The sequence below is a fragment of the Salmo trutta genome, chromosome 39, assembly GCF_901001165.1.
Source record: "Salmo trutta chromosome 39, fSalTru1.1, whole genome shotgun sequence".
Taxonomy (NCBI): domain Eukaryota; kingdom Metazoa; phylum Chordata; class Actinopteri; order Salmoniformes; family Salmonidae; genus Salmo; species Salmo trutta.
The window spans coordinates 9850614-9870275 of record NC_042995.1 but is presented as its reverse complement, the minus strand read 5'-3'; the positions used below and the strand labels follow the sequence as shown (position 1 = coordinate 9870275).

Here is a 19662-nt window from a genome sequence, read left to right as displayed (position 1 = left end):
TGGCAGCAGTTTATCCATCTGCAAATTGATTTTTTTTCAGCAGGATAATGCCCCATGCCACAAGGCTAGGATTGTCCAGGAATGGTTTCATGAACATGACAGGGAATTCAGCCAACTACCAGCCAAATTGACACAAGTGTGGGAGGCATTGGAGTCAATAAGGGCCAGCATCCCTGTAGAACACTTGACACCTTGTAGAGTACATGCCCCGATGAACTGAGGCTGTTCTGAGGGCAAAGGGGGTCCAACTCCGTATTGTGTTTCTAATGTTTTGGACATTCAGCGTCTATTGACATACATTACAGACAGTAGCCAGCCTACAAGTAGCAAAATAGAACTCGATTGAACATTACATTGAAATAGGCCTCTAGCCAACTGATTATACACTACCAAAAGTATGTGGACACACCTTCAAATTAGTGGATTCGGCTATTTTTAATCACACCCGTTTCTGACAGGTGTATAAAATGGAGCACACAGCCATGCAATCTCCATAGTCAAACTATTAACGCTCAGGAGAAGACCAGGATGCAGACATTTTAGAAGTAACAAAAGTGTATTACTAAAACAGGGGGGCAGGCAAACGACAGGTCAAGGGCAGGTAGAGGTCAGTAATCCTGGGTGGTGTGACAAGGTACATAACCGCAGGGAGGCAGAATGGTCAAAACCAGGAAAACAGGAACTAGAAAAAAACAGGAGCACTGGGAAAATGGTGTTACGCTTGATGAGACAAATTGAACTGGCAACAGACAGAGAACACAGGTACACTGGGGATAATGGGCGACACTTGGAGGGGGGTGGAGACAAGCACAAAGACAGGTGAAACAGATCAACGTGTGACACAAACATTGGCAGTAGAATGGCCTTACTGAAGAGCTCAGTGACGTTCAACATGGCACCCTCATAGGATGTCACCTTTCCACAAAGATAATTCCAATAGACGCCACCGTAGAGAAGGAAATTCGTTATCACCTTTGTGCAAAACAAATCCATAGAATTTTTTCATGAATTGTCTTCGAGACCGATTTTTTCCTCCACCAATCACAGCCAAAGTTATTAGCGTTTTATATTCATGCTATTACATGGAAGAGCTTGTACCACATGCAGAAGGAAAAACAATGGAAATCACTCACGTGCTCTCATCCAGGACCTGCTCATTCAATGTGATGGATTCCTGACATTGGAAGATGAGACAGACTGACTGAAGTGAATGGATAGTCCAGGATCTGCTGTTTGTATGTGGCTGCTTTGAAAGTGAACTGTGTTTGTGTGTGATCAGGGGTGTATTCATTCCACCGATTCTGTAGAAAAACGTTTCTTAAAACGGAAGCAAACGGAATGAAACTGGGATAAACATACCAGAATTTGTCCAATAGAAACTCTTGGACTAATGATTACACCCTAGATCAGCTAGATACAGGCAAAAGTGTGCAAGGCGGTATTGAATGTGTCAATGTCTGTCTCAAATTTCTCTCTACCTGTGCACCTACGTTGTAAACTTTCCTTCATAGGCTAAGTTGTAGCAAGCACAGGATGGGTATGGGGAAAATTAGAGTACCATGTAGTAGCCTAAACCTATTGATGTTACATTGAGCTGGTTGAATGGCATAGGAATTATAGTCATCCAACATATTATTTTAGAAATAAGGCTGTGGTAAAAAAAAAAAAGAACGGCCCTCCATCTTAAACTCCACCGACCGCCACTGGCATTTACTGATGGGCTCCTGAAACCGGAACTAGCAAGATGTCAGCCTCCATGAGCAGGCATATGCAACCGTGAGTAGATTACGTTCAAAACAACGGTCGGCCATCTTGGAGGCTGTCTCTAGTTCTTATTATAACTAAATGCATTGTGGGCTTCCACCATTTTAATGTAGTCAACTGGGTGGGACTTCCAGATTCATTGGCTGAGATCTCCTGGTGACTCCGTTGGAGTCATGTCCAACTGGGTCATCAGGAGGGATAAGCCAATTGTGAAGAAGAAAATGTACCACTTCAAATGGAGAATGGGAAGATTTGATTATGCTGAGCCACAGGGCACCGTTTTATGGCCTGTGGTGTAAACGGTGAACAGGCAAATGCGGCAAGGGAGGAGCGCTCTTCTCAAATAGAAAGGTGCAGATTACGGTTCTGTCATTTAGTCAACAAGGTGCATCATCCAGAAACATACATCTCTTCCATAAAATATTTGCTCGAATTTTTTCATGTGAAAACACAGAATCCTACTCATTGCGCCAAGTGCTTAATTACAACACTTTTGTTTTGAGGAGACTTCCCTGTGGGCTTTGAATGTGGCACCCGTCTCCCGCCTGGAAGGCAGCCCAGTTCCAAAACGAATGCCATCAATTTTCACCCCTTGCAAAAACAAGGCCAGATTAATCGAATCCCCTCAATGCCGCTGCATATTCTGTCACAGACGCTATAATGACACAGATACAAAGATGAGTCCTCTATCCATCTCTATGGATGCGCACCATTGTTCAGAATAAAGAAAGCAGCAGAGGTGAAGACGATCATTTTTGTCTCCGTTTCTATTCATTACTACAGGTTGGTAATAGCACGTTTACACTTCCTAATATCGACAGAACATGCCATAACATGATAGGTAACAAATCCGTCAAGGGATTACCAGATTTTATGTGTTATTTTTGTGTCGTGATGAAGACGAAGTCATATAGCTTGAGATTTGGGGTTTGTCTGAGTTAATGTACACAATTTCGTCAAGGTAATTTAAAAATAATCAATTTATTTGAGATTTCTGAGTTCGTTTTATATGGTTATTGGTTGTGTAAAAAAATAAAATCTCACGAGCTGGTAAAATGGCGGCGCCCACTGTCTGCGCCCACTGTCTGATCATACATTTATGTAGTTGGTACAGTATATTAACTAATATACATTGGTTCTAACTTATACCATTATTTATTCGTTTATGCTCCCCTCATATATAAACCACGTACACAAGATGGTAATTTTGATGACACATGGTGAGCTTACTGCCTATTGTATGGTAAAATGGTGCGCACCAAATTGTAGTTCACATTTTGGTATGGCAAACGGCTGTGATGATTTTTCTTCAATATTCATCAGATATGAACACAATTACAATCTTTAGAGAATACAAATCTCATTTAATGTATGGAAAAACGTATTTGAGTGAACATTATCAAGCCAGCAGCAGACGAACAGAACCTGAATTATCTCCCCCTCTCCCTGGTTTTAGCTTGCTGCTATCACTGTCTAGGTTTAGGATATTTAGCCCATACCAGTGACAAACAAACGATGTTATTGACACATGGCGGGATCAAACATAGTCTAGCTCACTTATTTTGCCAGCTAGAAAGAAACGGACACAAATTAATTCAGAATCGGAGCAAGCTAAGGTCAGCTAATGCCTCTTCAACAAGAAGCAACTGTGACAACATTGATCCCAAACTCCCAAAATAAACTTTCCCATTGAGCAAAATCCACCCTTCTAAAGAAAACCTGGCTCCTGGACTACTCCAAAATGCCAACCGATCCACGATGGAATACATGGCCACATCTTGGTTTAGCACACCATCCACACACACACACAGTTTCGACCCCAGCCACAGGGCTCTATACAGAGCCATGCACAGACCTTTTGGGGAGCATGTGCTCAAGCTAAAAAAGGACAGCCCCCAAAAAAGAATTCCCAGCAACTGTGGTCACAGACTCATAGAGTACCTAGTGGTTAGAGCGTTGGGCCAGTAACCGAAAGGTTGCTGGATCGAATCCCCGAGCTGACAAGGTAAAAATGTGTCGTTCTGCCCGAGCAAAGCATTTTAACCCACTGTTACCCGGGTGCCGAAGATGTGGATGTCAATTTAAGGCAGCCCCCTGCACCTCTCTGATTCAGAGGGGTTGGGTTAAATGTGGAAGACACATTTCGGTTTAAGGCATTCAGTTGTACAACTGACTAGGTATCCCCCTGTCCTTTCCTAATACCCATAAAACCTAGCAGTCAAACATGAAATGGTTCCAATCATTTTTCCACCATTCATTTTTCCCATAGGGGATTTTAGAATCACTTAAAATAAGGGATGTGTTTCATGTAGACTTACCCTGGCATGACATTTTGATAACATTGTAAATCTCTCTAGGACACGGTGACTTTTATCAATATACACTGCTCAAAAAAATAAAGAGAACACTTAAACAACACACCCTAGATCTGAATGAATGAAATAATCTTATTAAATACTTTTTTCTTTACATAGTTGAATGTGCTGACAACAAAATCACACAAAAATAATCAATGGAAATCAAATTTATCAACCCATGGAGGTCTGGATTTGGAGTCGCACTCAAAATTAAAGTGGAAAACCACACTACAGGCTGATCCAACTTTGATGTAATGTCCTTAAAACAAGTCAAAATGAAGCTCAGTAGTGTGTGTGGCCTCCACGTGCCTGTATGACCTCCCTACAACGCCTGGGCATGCTCCTGATGAGGTGGCGGATGGTCTCCTGAGGGATCTCCTCCCAGACCTGGACTAAAGCATCCGCCAACTCCTGGACAGTCTGTGGTGCAACGTGGCGTTGGTGGATGGAGCGAGACATGATGTCCCAGATGTGCTCAATTGGATTCAGGTCTGGGGAACGGGCGGGCCAGTCCATAGCATCAATGCCTTCCTCTTGCAGGAACTGCTGACACACTCCAGCCACCTGAGGTCTAGCATTGTCTTGCATTAGGAGGAACCCAGGGCCAACCGCACCAGCATATGTTCTCACAAGGGGTCTGAGGATCTCATCTCGGTACCTAATGGCAGTCAGGCTACCTCTGGCGAGCACATGGAGGGCTGTGCGGCCCCCCAAAGAAATGCCACCCCACACCATGACTGACCCACCGCCAAACCGGTCATGCTGGAGGATGTTGCAGGCAGCAGAACGTTCTCCATGGCGTCTCCAGACTCTGTCACGTCTGTCACGTGCTCAGTGTGAACCTGCTTTCATCTGTGAAGAGCACAGGTCGCCAGTGGCGAATTTGCCAATCTTAGTGTTCTCTGGCAAATGCCAAACGTCCTGCACGGTGTTGGGCTGTAAGCACAACCCCCACCTGTGGACATCGGGCCCTCATACCACCCTCATGGAGTCTGTTTCTGACCGTTTGAGCAGACACATGCACATTTGTGGCCTGCTGGAGGTCATTTTGCAGGGCTCTGGCAGTGCTTCTCCTGCTCCTCCTTGCACAAAGGCGGAGGTAGCGGTCCTGCTGCTGGGTTGTTGCCCTCCTACGGCCTCCTCCACGTCTCCTGATGTACTGGCCTGTCTCCTGGTAGCGCCTCCATGCTCTGGACACTACGCTGACAGACACAGCAAAACTTCTTGCCACAGCTCGCATTGATGTGCCATCCTGGATGAGCTGCAATACCTGAGCCACTTGTGTGGGTTGTAGACTTCGTCTCATGCTACCACTAGAGTGAAAGCACCGCCAGCATTCAAAAGTGACCAAAACATCAGCCAGGAAGCATAGGAACTGAGAAGTGGTCTGTGGTCTCCACCTGCAGAACCACCCCCAATAAAGGAGTGTCTTGCTTATTGCCTATAATTTCCAACTGTTGTCTATTCCATTTGCACAACAGCATGTGAAATTTATTGTCAATCAGTGTTGCCTCCTAAGTGGACAGTTTGATTTCACAGAAGTGTGATTGAGCTGGAGTTACATTGTGTTGTTTAATTGTTCCCTTTATTTTTTTGAGCAGTATATTTGCCTGTATTTACCCCCCCCCCCCCCAAAAAAGAAATGCTAATTAGCTTCTAAATGTGGCTATCATAAAGAACTACAAATGCCATGTTGATCTGGATGAGACTGCTGAAGTGAGGAAAAAGTAAGAGTCTCTGGATTAACTATTTAATGTTAGCTAAATGTAGTAATTCATAAATTGGCTGCATTTATTTAAATGACCAATTCTGTGTACTGTCTTGTGCAAGTTTTAAATTGACACAATACCTGTTAGCAAAGGTGTCAGCTAGAGATGACGTGCAGGCGCTTGCAGGAAATTGTAGTTTTTCATTATGTCTACTTTGACTCTAATTAGCATTTTCAAATCTGAGAGGAAATAGAGCCAAATATATTGGAGAAAAAAAGTTGCCTCGTCCGAGAGAGATTTACATGGTTATCAACAAATCCCCTATGATCTGGCCACAGTTCCTGACATATCGTACTGCTCTTATTCTGTCATTTCTGGATTTTTTTTATTATTTCTGTTTTTCTGTGGCTTCATCCAAATTGTATTCTTATTCAGACTCTTGAAATATTTGCTCTATACAGGCAAAATGTACCCTTAACATATGAATGCAATTCCGCTCCTTTGTAAAGACAGCAAATATAAGTTGTGTATGTATGGTACATGTTATTTATGTGCTCTTCAATGCAAATGAATGACAAAAATCATAATAGAAATCCCCTATGGATTGGAACCATTTCCTTTCTTGACCGCTAGGTTTTATGGGTATTATGACACCTCCACTGTGGGGCTCTGTTGAGCTATTATTACAAGAAGAGGGGAAAGCAGCACCATCTGAGGAGTAAAGTATTCAGATAAACTATTTAGAACAGGAAATGCAAAACTTCAAGCGTAATTGAGGTTGAAAAAGGCTTCTGAATTCCAGTCAAAATAGAAGATTGTAAGACATACTGTAGCCTACCATGACTATATCCAACCCAACTCCATTTGTTGCCACTATCATGTATCCCAGTGGTTTGCAAACTTTTTTGACCCGTGACCCACAAAAAGGAGTGGTACAATATTGTGCAATATGCGTGCACACGCAAACATGAGCGCACAATTGCTACGCAAATGTAGCCTGTCATTACAGCCATAAAAGGCAAGATAGGCTACAGAAACAAACTGCATTTTACACCTGCATTTGGAGCTGAAAGTCATTCATGTTAGCAGGCAGAATCAACTAGGGATTTATCATGTCACTTCTCTGGAGTCTAGAGCAGAATCAACTAGGGATTTATCATGTCACTTCTTCTCTGGAGTCTAGAGCAGAATCAACTAGGGATTTATCATGTCACTTCTTCTCTGGAGTCTAGAGCAGAATCAACTAGGGATTTATCATGTCACTTCTTCTCTGGAGTCTAGAGCAGAATCAACTAGGGATTTATCATGTCACTTCTCTGGAGTCTAGAGCAGAATCAACTAGGGATATATCATGTCACTTCTTCTCTGGAGTCTAGAGCAGAATCAACTAGGGATTTATCATGTCACTTCTCTGGAGTCTAGAGCAGAATCAACTAGGGATATATCATGTCACTTCTTCTCTGGAGTCTAGAGCAGAATCAACTAGGGATTTATCATGTCACTTCTCTGGAGTCTAGAGCAGAATCAACTAGGGATTTATCATGTCACTTCTCTGGAGTCTAGAGCAGAATCAACTAGGGATTTATCATGTCACTTCTCTGGAGTCTAGAGCAGAATCAACTAGGGATATATCATGTCACTTCTCTGGAGTCTAGAGCAGAATCAACTAGGGATTTATCATGTCACTTCTCTGGAGTCTAGAGCAGAATCAACTAGGGATTTATCATGTCACTTCTTCTCTGGAGTCTAGAGCAGAATCAACTAGGGATTTATCATGTCACTTCTCTGGAGTCTAGAGCAGAATCAACTAGGGATTTATCATGTCACTTCTTCTCTGGAGTCTAGAGCAGAATCAACTAGGGATTTATCATGTCACTTCTTCTCTGGAGTCTAGAGCAGAATCAACTAGGGATTTATCATGTCACTTCTTCTCTGGAGTCTAGAGCAGAATCAACTAGGGATTTATCATGTCACTTCTTCTCTGGAGTCTAGAGCAGAATCAACTAGGGATATATCATGTCACTTCTCTGGAGTCTAGAGCAGAATCAACTAGGGATATATCATGTCAGAATCATACAGCTACATGTAGCAGAGGAGGTTGCAGGATCAGATGGAAAGCATGTGCTGTCTGCACCAGCCATCACTGTGGAGGGCAGCCTGCCTGCAGAGTGCATATGCTTGTTGCCAGCCGGGTAGCCCTGTTCTTCCTCACAAATATCATAAATTCACCATGTTAAATCTTCATCCTATTGAAGTCAGTGTGATGTAACAGCTGCTTATCTATAGACATATAGCCAGTAGGCACCCAAACAAGGCTTGTATGAAATAGGAAAATTATCAATCAAATCACCAGGTTTTGGCAAAGACGAGTCGGTAGTAGAGACGAGTCGGTAGTAGATTGCTAAACTGTATTCTATATGGATGATAAACGTAGGCTTACTCTGTTTTTGCCAAACTAGAGGAAATGAAAAGCTTACTTTTTTTTTTACTGACTGTCATTGAAAGATTAGTGGAATCTGTGTGGGTAGCTGGACAGGTAGGATGACTGACAGTGAAGGTGAACAGGTGGTCACGGGTCAGGTGACAGAGGAATGGATGAGACTGGGGCAGAAATTCCTTTAACCATAAAGTGGTATATTTACTGGGTAGTCTGTGCTGCATAACAAAGGAAACATAATAACATGTCTCCAATCAAATTCATAATCACAAAGACCAAATCATAACAATCATTCATTATTAACATAATTAGGTAATTCAGCAATTCAGTTCAATAGGAATCATCCTTGAGTCATTTAGGCTCGTAACTATTCATCATAATCATAAGAATATAAATAATTCAGTCAGTGATCGGTTATTCAGTCTATAATCCCCATCAGTTTGATATCAGAATTGATCAGTTCAGCAAACAATGACGTTTCATATTTCACACTTTCAAGTTTGTCCTCATATGTACATATAATTTCATTGCATATTAACCATATATCGATGGCATAATTGGCCTGTGATGATCTGTAGGGCTGTGATCATTGACCATTTACATTACACAATAGGTTTGAAGCGTGCGCTCCAAGCCAGGCTCCGCGGTAATAACTATAAACAATAACTGATGGCCCGCTCTCCCGATCGCTACAGATAGTTCAGATGAAAGGTAACAGATTCGGTGGATTTACGTGGATTCATGGACGCACAGAACGTCTGGATTAGACGGAGTTAAGGAAGAGGAAGCAGCGAGATCGGGCTGTGGCGATTTCCTCCTTTTAATGAGTTGACATCTGTCGGACATTTCCACCTGATCTAATTAAAGCGCCCCTGGCCCAGCTGAGCAAGTGGCCATGAATTAAAGGATTCTTCCACCAACTCCATGGGCCTTTTCTACAGTCATTGATCAACAATCAAGACATGCAACGTTTTGGTTCTGAAACATAGATGAGCATTTATAAAAGACTTGCGGGCAGTGGGTTCAGAACAACAACAAATATATATATATATATATATATATATAACACCACCGCCGAAAAGGGCATTTTGGAGACTGGAAGGGCAAATGGGAATGTGCTCTGCAGAGGGAGAGCCCGTTCTGTGCACGTATCTGGCTCTATACGTAAACATTAACCATCGTGACCAAAACTATCTTATCCCGTATGTTTGCACGATTTATAGTATGACAGCGCCGGAAATTAGCTACCAACATCTAGCAGACATGTTACTTTAGCGTTAATCAGTGTGGTTAGGGGTTAGGTTTAAAATCACATTAAGAAGAGATGGCCAAGTTGATTTAGATGGAAGACGTGATCTGAATGCGGCAGCTCTGTAGCTAGCTAGCATAGTAAGCTAGCTCTTTCACTTAAGTTACCTGGTGAAGCTATAATGCTCGGTCTTTGCTGTTGCTGGCTGTTTCTGATACTTTCTAACCACGTTGTTGGTATGGACAGCATCCACTTTGAAAAGGAACGTTTTGCTGAAGCCCTCCTTCCATTGTTGATAGCCATGAAAGTTAAATGCCCCACAGATTGACGAGTAGATGTCAAATTCGCCAGCATTGTGGCCACAAATGTATCCCGCTTTTTAAAGTGTTTAATTTGCGTGGCCATAGTCACATTTGCACAGCAAGTGTTGCTACAACCTGTTACCACACAAAGCTTGGCCATCTTGATGAATAAAAATGCAATTGCTAGCTCCCGCTATCCATAATACTAACCCACAATGTTGTTTTGTTTACCCACGAGTACAGTGCATTCGGAACATATTCAGACCCTTTTTCTTTTTCCACATTTTGATACGTTACAGCCTTATTCTAAAATTGATTAAATAAAATGTTTTCCTCATCAATCTACACACAATACCCCATAATGACAAAGCGAAAACAGGTTAAGGAATTTTTGCAAATGTAAAATCAATAAATAACAGAAATACCTTATTTACATAAGTATTCAGACCCTTTGATATGAGACTCGAAATTGAGCTCAGGTGCATCCTGTTTCCACTGATCATCCTTGAGATGTTTCTACAACTTGATTGGAGTCCAGCTGGGGTAAATTCAATGCATTGGACATGATTTGGAAAGGCACACACCTGTCTAGATAAGGTCCCACAGTTGACAGTGCATGTCAGAGCTAAAGCCAAGCCATTTGGTCGAAGGAATTGTCCATAGAGCGCCGAGACAGTAGATTGTATAGTCATAATTTAGGCTAATAATATAACTCAATCGCTGTTTGCAAAAAATACTGTTCAACGCATGTCTGAGCACGTAGTTGCGTAGAATAGGCGATCTATATCAGATACGTTTCTTGGCCTTTTAAAAACATATTTAATGCTATTCTACTACACTCTATATGACTGGAGATATTAGCAGAATATTTGTTAAATCGAAAAAAAATCCAGGGTAGTCTAGTCTACTCTGCTAACAATGACCAACAGATCCATAAAAATGATGTCCCCATAAAATGGTTCTACGAGAAGGGGAGACACACAAAGTTGTCAATTATGTCTGAGTGTTGGAGTGTGCCCCTTGCCATCTGTAAATAAATACATAAAAAACACTAGAAAATCATCTGGTTTGCTTAATATTAGGAATTTGATGTATGACATTTACTTTAACTTTTTACTTTCACTCAAGTATGCATATGTAGTACTTTTTCCACCACTGACCAATGGGTTTTAAGTGAAACAATACAGTGTAGACAAGGTTATTCAGTAAAATAGTACATAGTGCTGCCTACAACATACTGTAACCTTGTACTAAATGTTTGTGATTCATTTATGCATTATTTTAATGTAGGAAATCTACTATAGGTTAAGTGCACTTATGTTGTGTAAATTAAAGTGTGCACTTGTCTAATGTGAATTAATGTTGTCAATGCTTAGTTGAACAATAAAAATATATATATATTGTCAAGAAAATAACCTTTGTGTCCGTTTCTCTTTATTACTACTGGCCAACTCAGATTAAGGCTGAGGCCGGTAACATCAACAGTGAGGGCAAACCCAGCCTGCCTCTCTCCTTCCACACTGAGTCCAAACCTACAGTCACTGGGTCCTGATTGTGACAGTGGAGCCCAGTTTGCACTGCAGGATCCAGAGATGGCATCAGTGAAGCTGGAGGACTGCAGTCAAACACTGGAGCTGAATGTCAACATTAAAGATGAAGAAGAGGAGGAGAAGATTGGGACATCTGTTTCTCATGGTAAGAGCAGGTTCTATCTAACTATAAGTTATCTTCATAAGCTAGACCTCCATAAGTTATCACCCAGTCTATTGCTAGGTAGAATTCTGTATCTGACTCACACATGACCCTGACATTCTATTGCTTGTGTTGTTCGTTCCAACTCCCCACTGTGCATGAAATGTTACAGTGGAACTGTTTCATGATGAACTGTTTCAATGAGAAGGTAGATGTTACTTCATTCTACTGAGACTTGCATAGTTTGACACTAGTATTGTCAGAATTTTTTTTTAAATTCCAGTTATTTCAGGAAGATCACTGAAATTACAATTCTCTTCAGTGCTTTTCAAAGAGGAACATTTGAAATAGAAATTTGGTTCATTTGAATTGACTGTAATTAAAAATTTAATCGACCCCAACCCTGGTAGTTACTAACCCTTGTGATAATGAGTGGAGGATGATATGGCATGTATACATTTGACATGTATATCACACCAACTGACTGGTTCTTCTGATGTTGTTCACACAGGAGACCATGTTGATACATTATCTACATCCAGAGAGCAACAGCAGGAAGATCATAGAGCTAAGAGGTCTCACCACTGCCCACATTGTGAGGAGATTTTCCCATTTCTATCAAAGCTAAAAATACACCTACAAATACACACAGGAGAGAAGCCTTATTCCTGCACTGACTGTGGGACGCGCTTCACAACATCAAGGGCTCTGACAGTTCATCAGAGAGTGCACACTGGAGAGAAGCCTTACTCCTGCTCTGACTGTGGGAAGAGTTTCTCAGGATTGGGTCACTTAAAAAGACACCAACGTATACACACAGGAGAGAAGCCTTACTCCTGCTCTGACTGTGGGAAGAGTTTCTCTCAACAGAGCAGCTTAAACTCGCACAAACATATACACACAGGAGAGAAGCCTTACTACTGCTCTGACTGTGGAAAATGCTTCACAGCATCATTTGAGTTAAAAGTTCATCAGAGAACACACACAGGAGAGAAGCCTTACTACTGCTCTGACTGTGGGATGAGTTTCTCTCAACAGAGCAGCTTAAAGTCACACCAACGTATACACACAGGAGAGAAGCCTTACTCCTGCTCTGACTGTGGGAAGAGTTTCTCTCATCAAAGCAGCTTAAAATCACACCAACATATACATAAAGCAGAGAAGCCTTACTCCTGCTCTGACTGTGGGAAGTACTTCACAACATCAGCTGAGGTAAAAGTTCACCAGAGAACACACACAGGAGAGAAGCCTTACTGCTGCTCTGACTGTGGGAAGAGTTTCTCTCAACAGAGCAACTTAAAAACACACAAACTTATACATACAGGAGAGAAGCCTTTCTCATGCTCTGACTGTGTGAAGTGCTTCACAACATCATCTGAGCTAAAAGTTCACCAGAGAACACACACAGGAGAGAAACCTTACTCCTGCTCTGACTGTGGGAAGAGTTTCTCTCAACAGAGCAACTTAATAACACACCAACGTATACATAAAGGAAAGAAGCCTCATCAGTTCTCTCAGGCCAGTTAAGATTAAAGTCACTCCATCACTTCATTCTCATCTCATAAAGGAAGTGGTAAGAGTGCATTTGATAACATTAAGAGAGTAACACACTATTGTAATCCTATTGTTTCTCACTGTGAGAACTTTACAGAGGAAAAGGAGCGTTATAGAATGTTAGCCTCTCTTTACTTTAGTGATCAGTATTCACCTTGTCAGTTCTGGTGTGTTTTGTTAGCTTCTACTGTAAAGATATTGAGATTACCTTGGATTTGCCCTTAGCGTTGAAAACCCTCTGAGTGATCTCTTGTTAAAACAATGGAGTGTGATGGTTGACTGGGTGGCACTGCTTCCTTCTGCAGTTTTCTGTGGGAATGAGCTAGTAGACACAACATGTATCAGATAGAGATGATCAGTTTTCTGTGGGAATGAGCTAGTAGACACAACATGTGTCAGATAGAGATGATCAGTTTTCTGTGGGAATGAGCTAGTAGACACAACATGTATCAGATAGAGATGGTGTGATGATCAGTTCTCTGTGGGAATGAGTTAGTAGACACAACATGTATCAGATAGAGATGGTGTGATGATCAGTTTTCACCATTAGTTTGGGTGGATACTTATTTCTACTAAATGGCTTTTGTTTAATGATACACAGGTTATAAAACAAATACATGTGTTTATTAAATTGTCTTTTAAAACTAGATTTACTATTTTAGTCATTGATGATTAATGTATTTGGATAACTGCAATGAATGTAATTGAATTACTAATGAAAAATAAATGTTGTACATGCATTTTTGCTGGTCAACCTCTGGGTTATCTTTACAGAAAATACAATGTTTTTGTTTAAATCATGGCATTCAAAATATATTTACATTGATCTACTCAAAAACATGTCACTACACCTTTACACATCACCACAGGGACAAGCCATTTTGCTAGCCACCTGTATTTTTCTACAATGCATACAAATATGTTAATCAGTATAAAGGACTTACATTTGTTTCCTTATGTAAAACCAGTTAAATAAAATGAAAAATGTATTTGTCTGTATTCATTTTGAATAGTTTTCTAAGGTGCCACAGTCCAGGGACAGCATTACCACAACAATTACAGAATGGCCCACTTACTATTGGGGAATTAGAATTAAAGAATTCTTAGAATTCTATTTAGCATTTTGGGACAAAGTAGCTCTCGTGTTTACACATGACAACACATATGCCACTTAATTCAGTGCTTCCTAGTTCCATGTATCAAACTGTTATTTCAGTTATATTAAAATCAGTCAAATCTGTAGGGTCCCCTGCTGTTTACAAGGTTCACCTGTGTAATGATCATGCTGTTTAATCAGCTTCTTGATATGCCACACCTGTCAGGTGGATGGATTATCTTGGCGAAGGAGAAATGCTCACTAAACAGGGATGTAAACAAATTTGTGCACAAAATTTGAGAGAAATAAGCTTTTTGTGCATGTGGAACATTTCTTTACATCTTTACATGTTGCGTTTATATTTTTGTTCAGTATAGTTTGAACATGTAACCTTTTTTCTATGGAAAAGAAATGCATGTTTCTGGTTGATGCACCTAGCTGCCTTGTTGACAACATGACAGAGAGGCAAAGATTACTGTTTGGAGGGCTCCTCCCTCCCTGCTTTTTGCACTCAGTGAGAGCACACAATTAAAAAAAATGTAATAACCTGTTAGGGACATCAATATCCAATGGGAGAGCGTGGCGCGAAATACAAATACCTTAAAAATGCTATAACTTCAATTTCTCAAACATATGACTATTTTACACCATTTTAAAGACAAGACTCTCGTTAATCTAACCACATTGTCCAATTTCAAAAAGGCTTTACAGCGAAAGCAAAACATTAGATTATGTCAGGAGAGTACCCTGCCAAAAATAATCACACAGCCATTTTCAAAGCAAGCATATATGTCACAAAAACCAAAACCACAGCTAAATGCAGCACTAACCTTTGATGATCTTCATCAGATGACACTCCTAGGACATTATGTTATACAATACATGCATGTTTTGTTCAATCAAGTTCATATTTATATCAAAAAACAGCTTTTTATATTAGCATGTGATGTTCAGAACTAGCATACCCACCGCAAACTTCCGGTGAATTTACTAAATTACTCACGATAAACGTTTACAAAAAAACATAATTTTTTAAAGAATTATAGATACAGAACTCCTTTATGCAATCGCGGTGTCACATTTTAAAATAGTTTTTCGGCGAAAGCACATTTTGCAATATTCTGAGTAGATAGCCCGGCCATCACAGGCTAGCTAATTTGACACCCACCAAGTTTGGTGCTGACTAAACTCAGAATTACTATAGGAAAAATTGGACTACCTTTGCTGTTCTTCATCAGAATGCACTCCCAGGACTTCTACTTCAACAACAAATGTTGTTTTGGTTCGACATAATCATAGTTATATTGAAATAGCTCTGTTTTGTTCGTGCGTTGAGGTCACTATCCAAAGGGTGACGCGCAGGTGCGTTTCGTGACAAAAAAAAAATCTAAATATTCCATTACCGTACTTCGAAGCATGTCAAACGCTGTTTAAAATCAATTTTTATGCTATTTTTCTCGTAAAATAGCGCTAATATTCCAACCGGGCGACGTTATTTTCATTCAAACACTGAAAGAAAAACATGGAGTCCTCTCGTGGAAGCGCACTCCAGTGTCATTGTTCCCTGCCTGACCACTCACAAAAACTCCTGCTGTTTTTCGCCCAGAGACTGCAGAGACGTCATTCCACTTTCTGGCGCCTTCTGAGAGCCAATGAAAGCCTTAGAAAATGTCACGTTACAGCAGAGATGCTGTATTTTTGATAGAGATGCCCCAGAAGGAGAACAAATTGTCAGACAGGGCACTTCCTGTATGGAATCTTCTCAGGTTTTGGCCTGCCATATGAGTTCTGTTATACTCACAGACACCATTCAAACAGTTTTAGAAACTTTAGAGTGTTTTCTATCCAAATCTATTAATTATATGCATATTCTAGTTTCTGGGTAGGAGTAGTAACCAGATTAAATCGGGTACGTTTTTTATCCGGCCGTGAAAATACTGCCCCCTATCCCAAACAGGTTTTAAGTACTTTTAATTTAACAAAATGATGAATACACTTGGTTTGATTGCACAATGTTATTTCAATATGGCTCCATAAGGATAGAGGATAGATTAGTAAAACAGGGATCAACCAAAATGGAGGTCTGGTGAGGTGATCAAACAATAGTGACACTGTTGTTTGGGTCATACATTCTTGAATTGAGGTGGCCTTCCAACTTGTAAACGCTTTCAACACCCCATTGTTAGAGTTTAATATACTGTATCCCCAGTACTATATTGAGGGTCAGACTGTTGAAATGCCCAGTTGATTATGTAAATAGTCTTGTAGAACTCTGGTATTGATGGTCCATTTGAGGGTGAGTCATTGATATGAATGTTCAGAGTGAAAGAGCTGTGAACTCACCTGTGATGGTCCACATCTACCACAAACTTTCCTATTGTGTTAGTCAGCACCACAGCATTTTAGGCAGCCATTGTTCAAAATGTTTTCATACACACAGTAACAATGGGAGGGGATGTAGCATGCACAGGGGAGGACCAGGAAGTTGATCTCAGACTTCTATTTAGAACTGGGTTCCTATCCAGGGTTGACAGATTAACAGTGAGGACAGACCCAGCCTGCCTCTCTCCTTCCACACTCCAAACCTACAGTCACTGGGTCCTGATTGTGACAGTGGAGCCTAGTTTGCACTGCAGGATCCAGAGATGGCATCAGTAGACAGGTTTCCATTTAGACAGGTTTCCATTAACCCAGGTTAATTAAACAAAAAAATCAACAACCCCCCCCCCCCCAATTTTTTTTTAAAAAAAATCAGGAAAACATTGAAGAACCACAGCACAATGAAGTGAAGGTGGAAGAATGGCGCTGCTAAGATCAATCATTAATCTCCTGAGTACACACCATCGAATCTTGAGTACATACCTAGTCCCCTGAATACAAACCTAGTAATCTTACATACAGGCCTTCAAATAGTGAACTACTCTTGTAATGGACCGGTAAGTGCTATGAAAGGGATGTTTAAAAATGTACTGCTATGTACTGCAGTGTTTCCTAATCCTGGTCCAGGGGACCAAAGAGGTGCGTTTTTTGTTTTTGCCATAACACTCACACACTGGGTTCAACTAAGCAACTCAAGCCTTTGAATTGAATAAGGTATGTGAATGCTAGGGCAAAAACACACATGTACACCCCTTTTGGACAAGGATTGGGGAACACTGCTGTACTGAAAGTCCTCAATCTTCAGAACTTCACTGTTGACGTGCACATTATTTGGATTGTATACAGGGTGAAGAAAACAGTCTGTACATTTGTAATTTGATTGAACTATCCCTTTAATTGGAGTTCCATTGGAGTTTCATTTAGTTAGAGGTGCATTTGCCCTAAGCATGTGCTATCAATAAAGATTCATTTATTTTATAAAGAAAACTGCTTTTGTCATCTCTTAAGGAGGCTAGGTGAACCTAACGAGTCTGCTCTCATACTCCCTTATTAAAGACCTTTGCTTAAAAAATGAGAAAAAAGCGTCAGCTGTATGTCCACTTTGAGACGCCATAGACCCCTTTCTGCATTTACAAACATAGGTCACAAAATGTCATCATAATATATGCACATAATTCTTCCAAACTCTTTCGGATGGGAAGCATGCTTGCACCTTGACTAACAAAAATGTGTTACAAATGATTTCAGTAGTCCTACATTGTCACAAGGTAGGGTACAAGGTGGGAATTACTGACACAAAAAAGCAGCGTTTGGGAAAATGGTATGTAGATTAAATGGCTACAGTTACCCCGGTAGAAGACTATGGCATAGGGTTTCACACAGGTGTGTTAATCTATTTTATCAGTTTTATTTAGAAATGATTTAGTAAGTAATACTTCAAAGCTAAGTCTAGTTGTCTTATTTTAATTATATAAATACAATATGTGGGGGGGATTGCACGTCACCATTAATATCAGCACTACCTGCACATTAATTTCATTGTACTTTCTTTGTGGTTCCTTTTCCATACAATCCATTATGTACAATTGCACTAAATATTATTTGAATAATGCAAGATTTAAAATCCCAGCAGTCTTTAAAATGACATTCAGGAGCAAAAGTTTTTCAATAGTTGTTTTAAATTCATGAAACAAATTGGAATGGAATAGAACATTAAATAACACTGGAATATAACATTTTACAACAATAACTTAACTAATTAATTCAGTGTAACATTGATGTGGCAACTCTCTTATGCTCTGCTATTGCACAATTCTAGTTTGAATATAGGTCAAAAATAAAGCAATCCCCAGTAAAATTGGAGCACAACTCATGAGCCCACCTCCTGCACTGCTCAGACCTAATCTAGTCCCCACTGAAATAGGGGGAGAGATGCCAATTTAAAAGCTCTCTCAAACACTTAGCTAGCTATCTAGCTACATGACATAAAATGCTGTGTAAAATATCTAAAAGGCTATAAAGTAACATTAACTCTAAAGCTGTCAGTCACTAATGCAAGCATTTACAACTGCAATTAAGTTATGTTATCTTTTTAATGTATTTTACCTCAGACGATCTGGTAGTAAGGTTGCTAGCTAGCACTCCTAGCAGCTTTTGCTAACTAGCTAGCATTTACTGCTAGTGAAGTTGCTAGCTAGCAAGTTAGAATAAACTAGTGCTAACTGGGATAGTCATTAACTGTGTTCGAATACTAACATACTGTGTTCGAATACTAACATACTGTGTACTACGTACTTAATGAGTATATACTACATACTATTAGTTAATTTTAGTATACTGTAAATGAACAGTATGCTCTCAGTTGAGCGTACTAGCTCTTCGCATGTCTAGCTAGTTAGCATAACAAATTACTAGTTAGACATTTTACGACTTTGGGTGTGTTCTTAAATTCAATCTGGAGTGCCAGAGTGCGCTCGTAAATTCAGAGCGTTGCCAGATTGTCCGTTTGTAAATGCAGAGCGCACACTGGACACTCGTGCTGAGGAATAAGGTTGATTTGAGCATTTTGACCTTACAACAAAATTCAAACACCCAAGCTAACATTGGCTAGCTTGCTAGCTACTTCCAGACACAAATGAGACCACTCTGACCATTTTACTCGCCCTAGCAGAGCTGGTTAGGCAGTTTTCATGTTATCCAGAGCGTTGGTGACTGTAACTGTGCTGCTGGCAACAATTTATTTTTTTGCAGACGTTTACTGACACCGGCCATATTCAATGGGTGTTGAGCGCTCGTAAGTTCATTATTCTGCGTTCTGGTACACTCAGATGAGAAAAAATCGGAGTAGATAGCTCTGAAATCGGTGTAGATAGCCAGAGCAAATTTATGAAAGAACCCGAATGTACATTGAGATTGCACAACGACTATACCATTTAGCTAAGCTAAGAATGACAGAAATAATCAAGTCAATAAACGTTGGGTAGTTAGTTAGATAGCCTATAGTTAATGTACTGGCAAGTTGGATGTATATTTTGCCAACTAATGTTAGGTAGCTAGCTAAGAACATACCGGTACATACTGCTGTAATGATACGCTATGTGGTTCGTAAGGACAGCGTAGCTA

The 19662-nt window shown here is 40.4% G+C and overlaps 3 protein-coding genes across 8 annotated transcripts in view; 2 read left to right on the top strand and 1 right to left on the bottom strand.

The window, feature by feature from the left end:
* Positions 1-19662, bottom strand: part of LOC115179515 (zinc finger protein OZF) — a 919448-nt gene that overhangs the window by 833758 nt on the left and 66028 nt on the right. The window lies entirely within an intron of this gene.
* LOC115179511 (zinc finger protein 665) overlaps positions 1-19662 on the top strand; it is a 514676-nt gene that overhangs the window by 476300 nt on the left and 18714 nt on the right. The gene's annotated exons all lie outside the window — the stretch shown is intronic.
* LOC115179212 (gastrula zinc finger protein XlCGF17.1-like) lies at positions 1745-13428 on the top strand. The gene is made up of 2 exons (XM_029740606.1): positions 1745-1776; positions 12116-13428. Exons 1-2 carry the CDS (start codon positions 1745-1747, stop codon positions 13035-13037), a joined length of 954 nt encoding a protein of 317 aa, XP_029596466.1. The 3' UTR covers positions 13038-13428.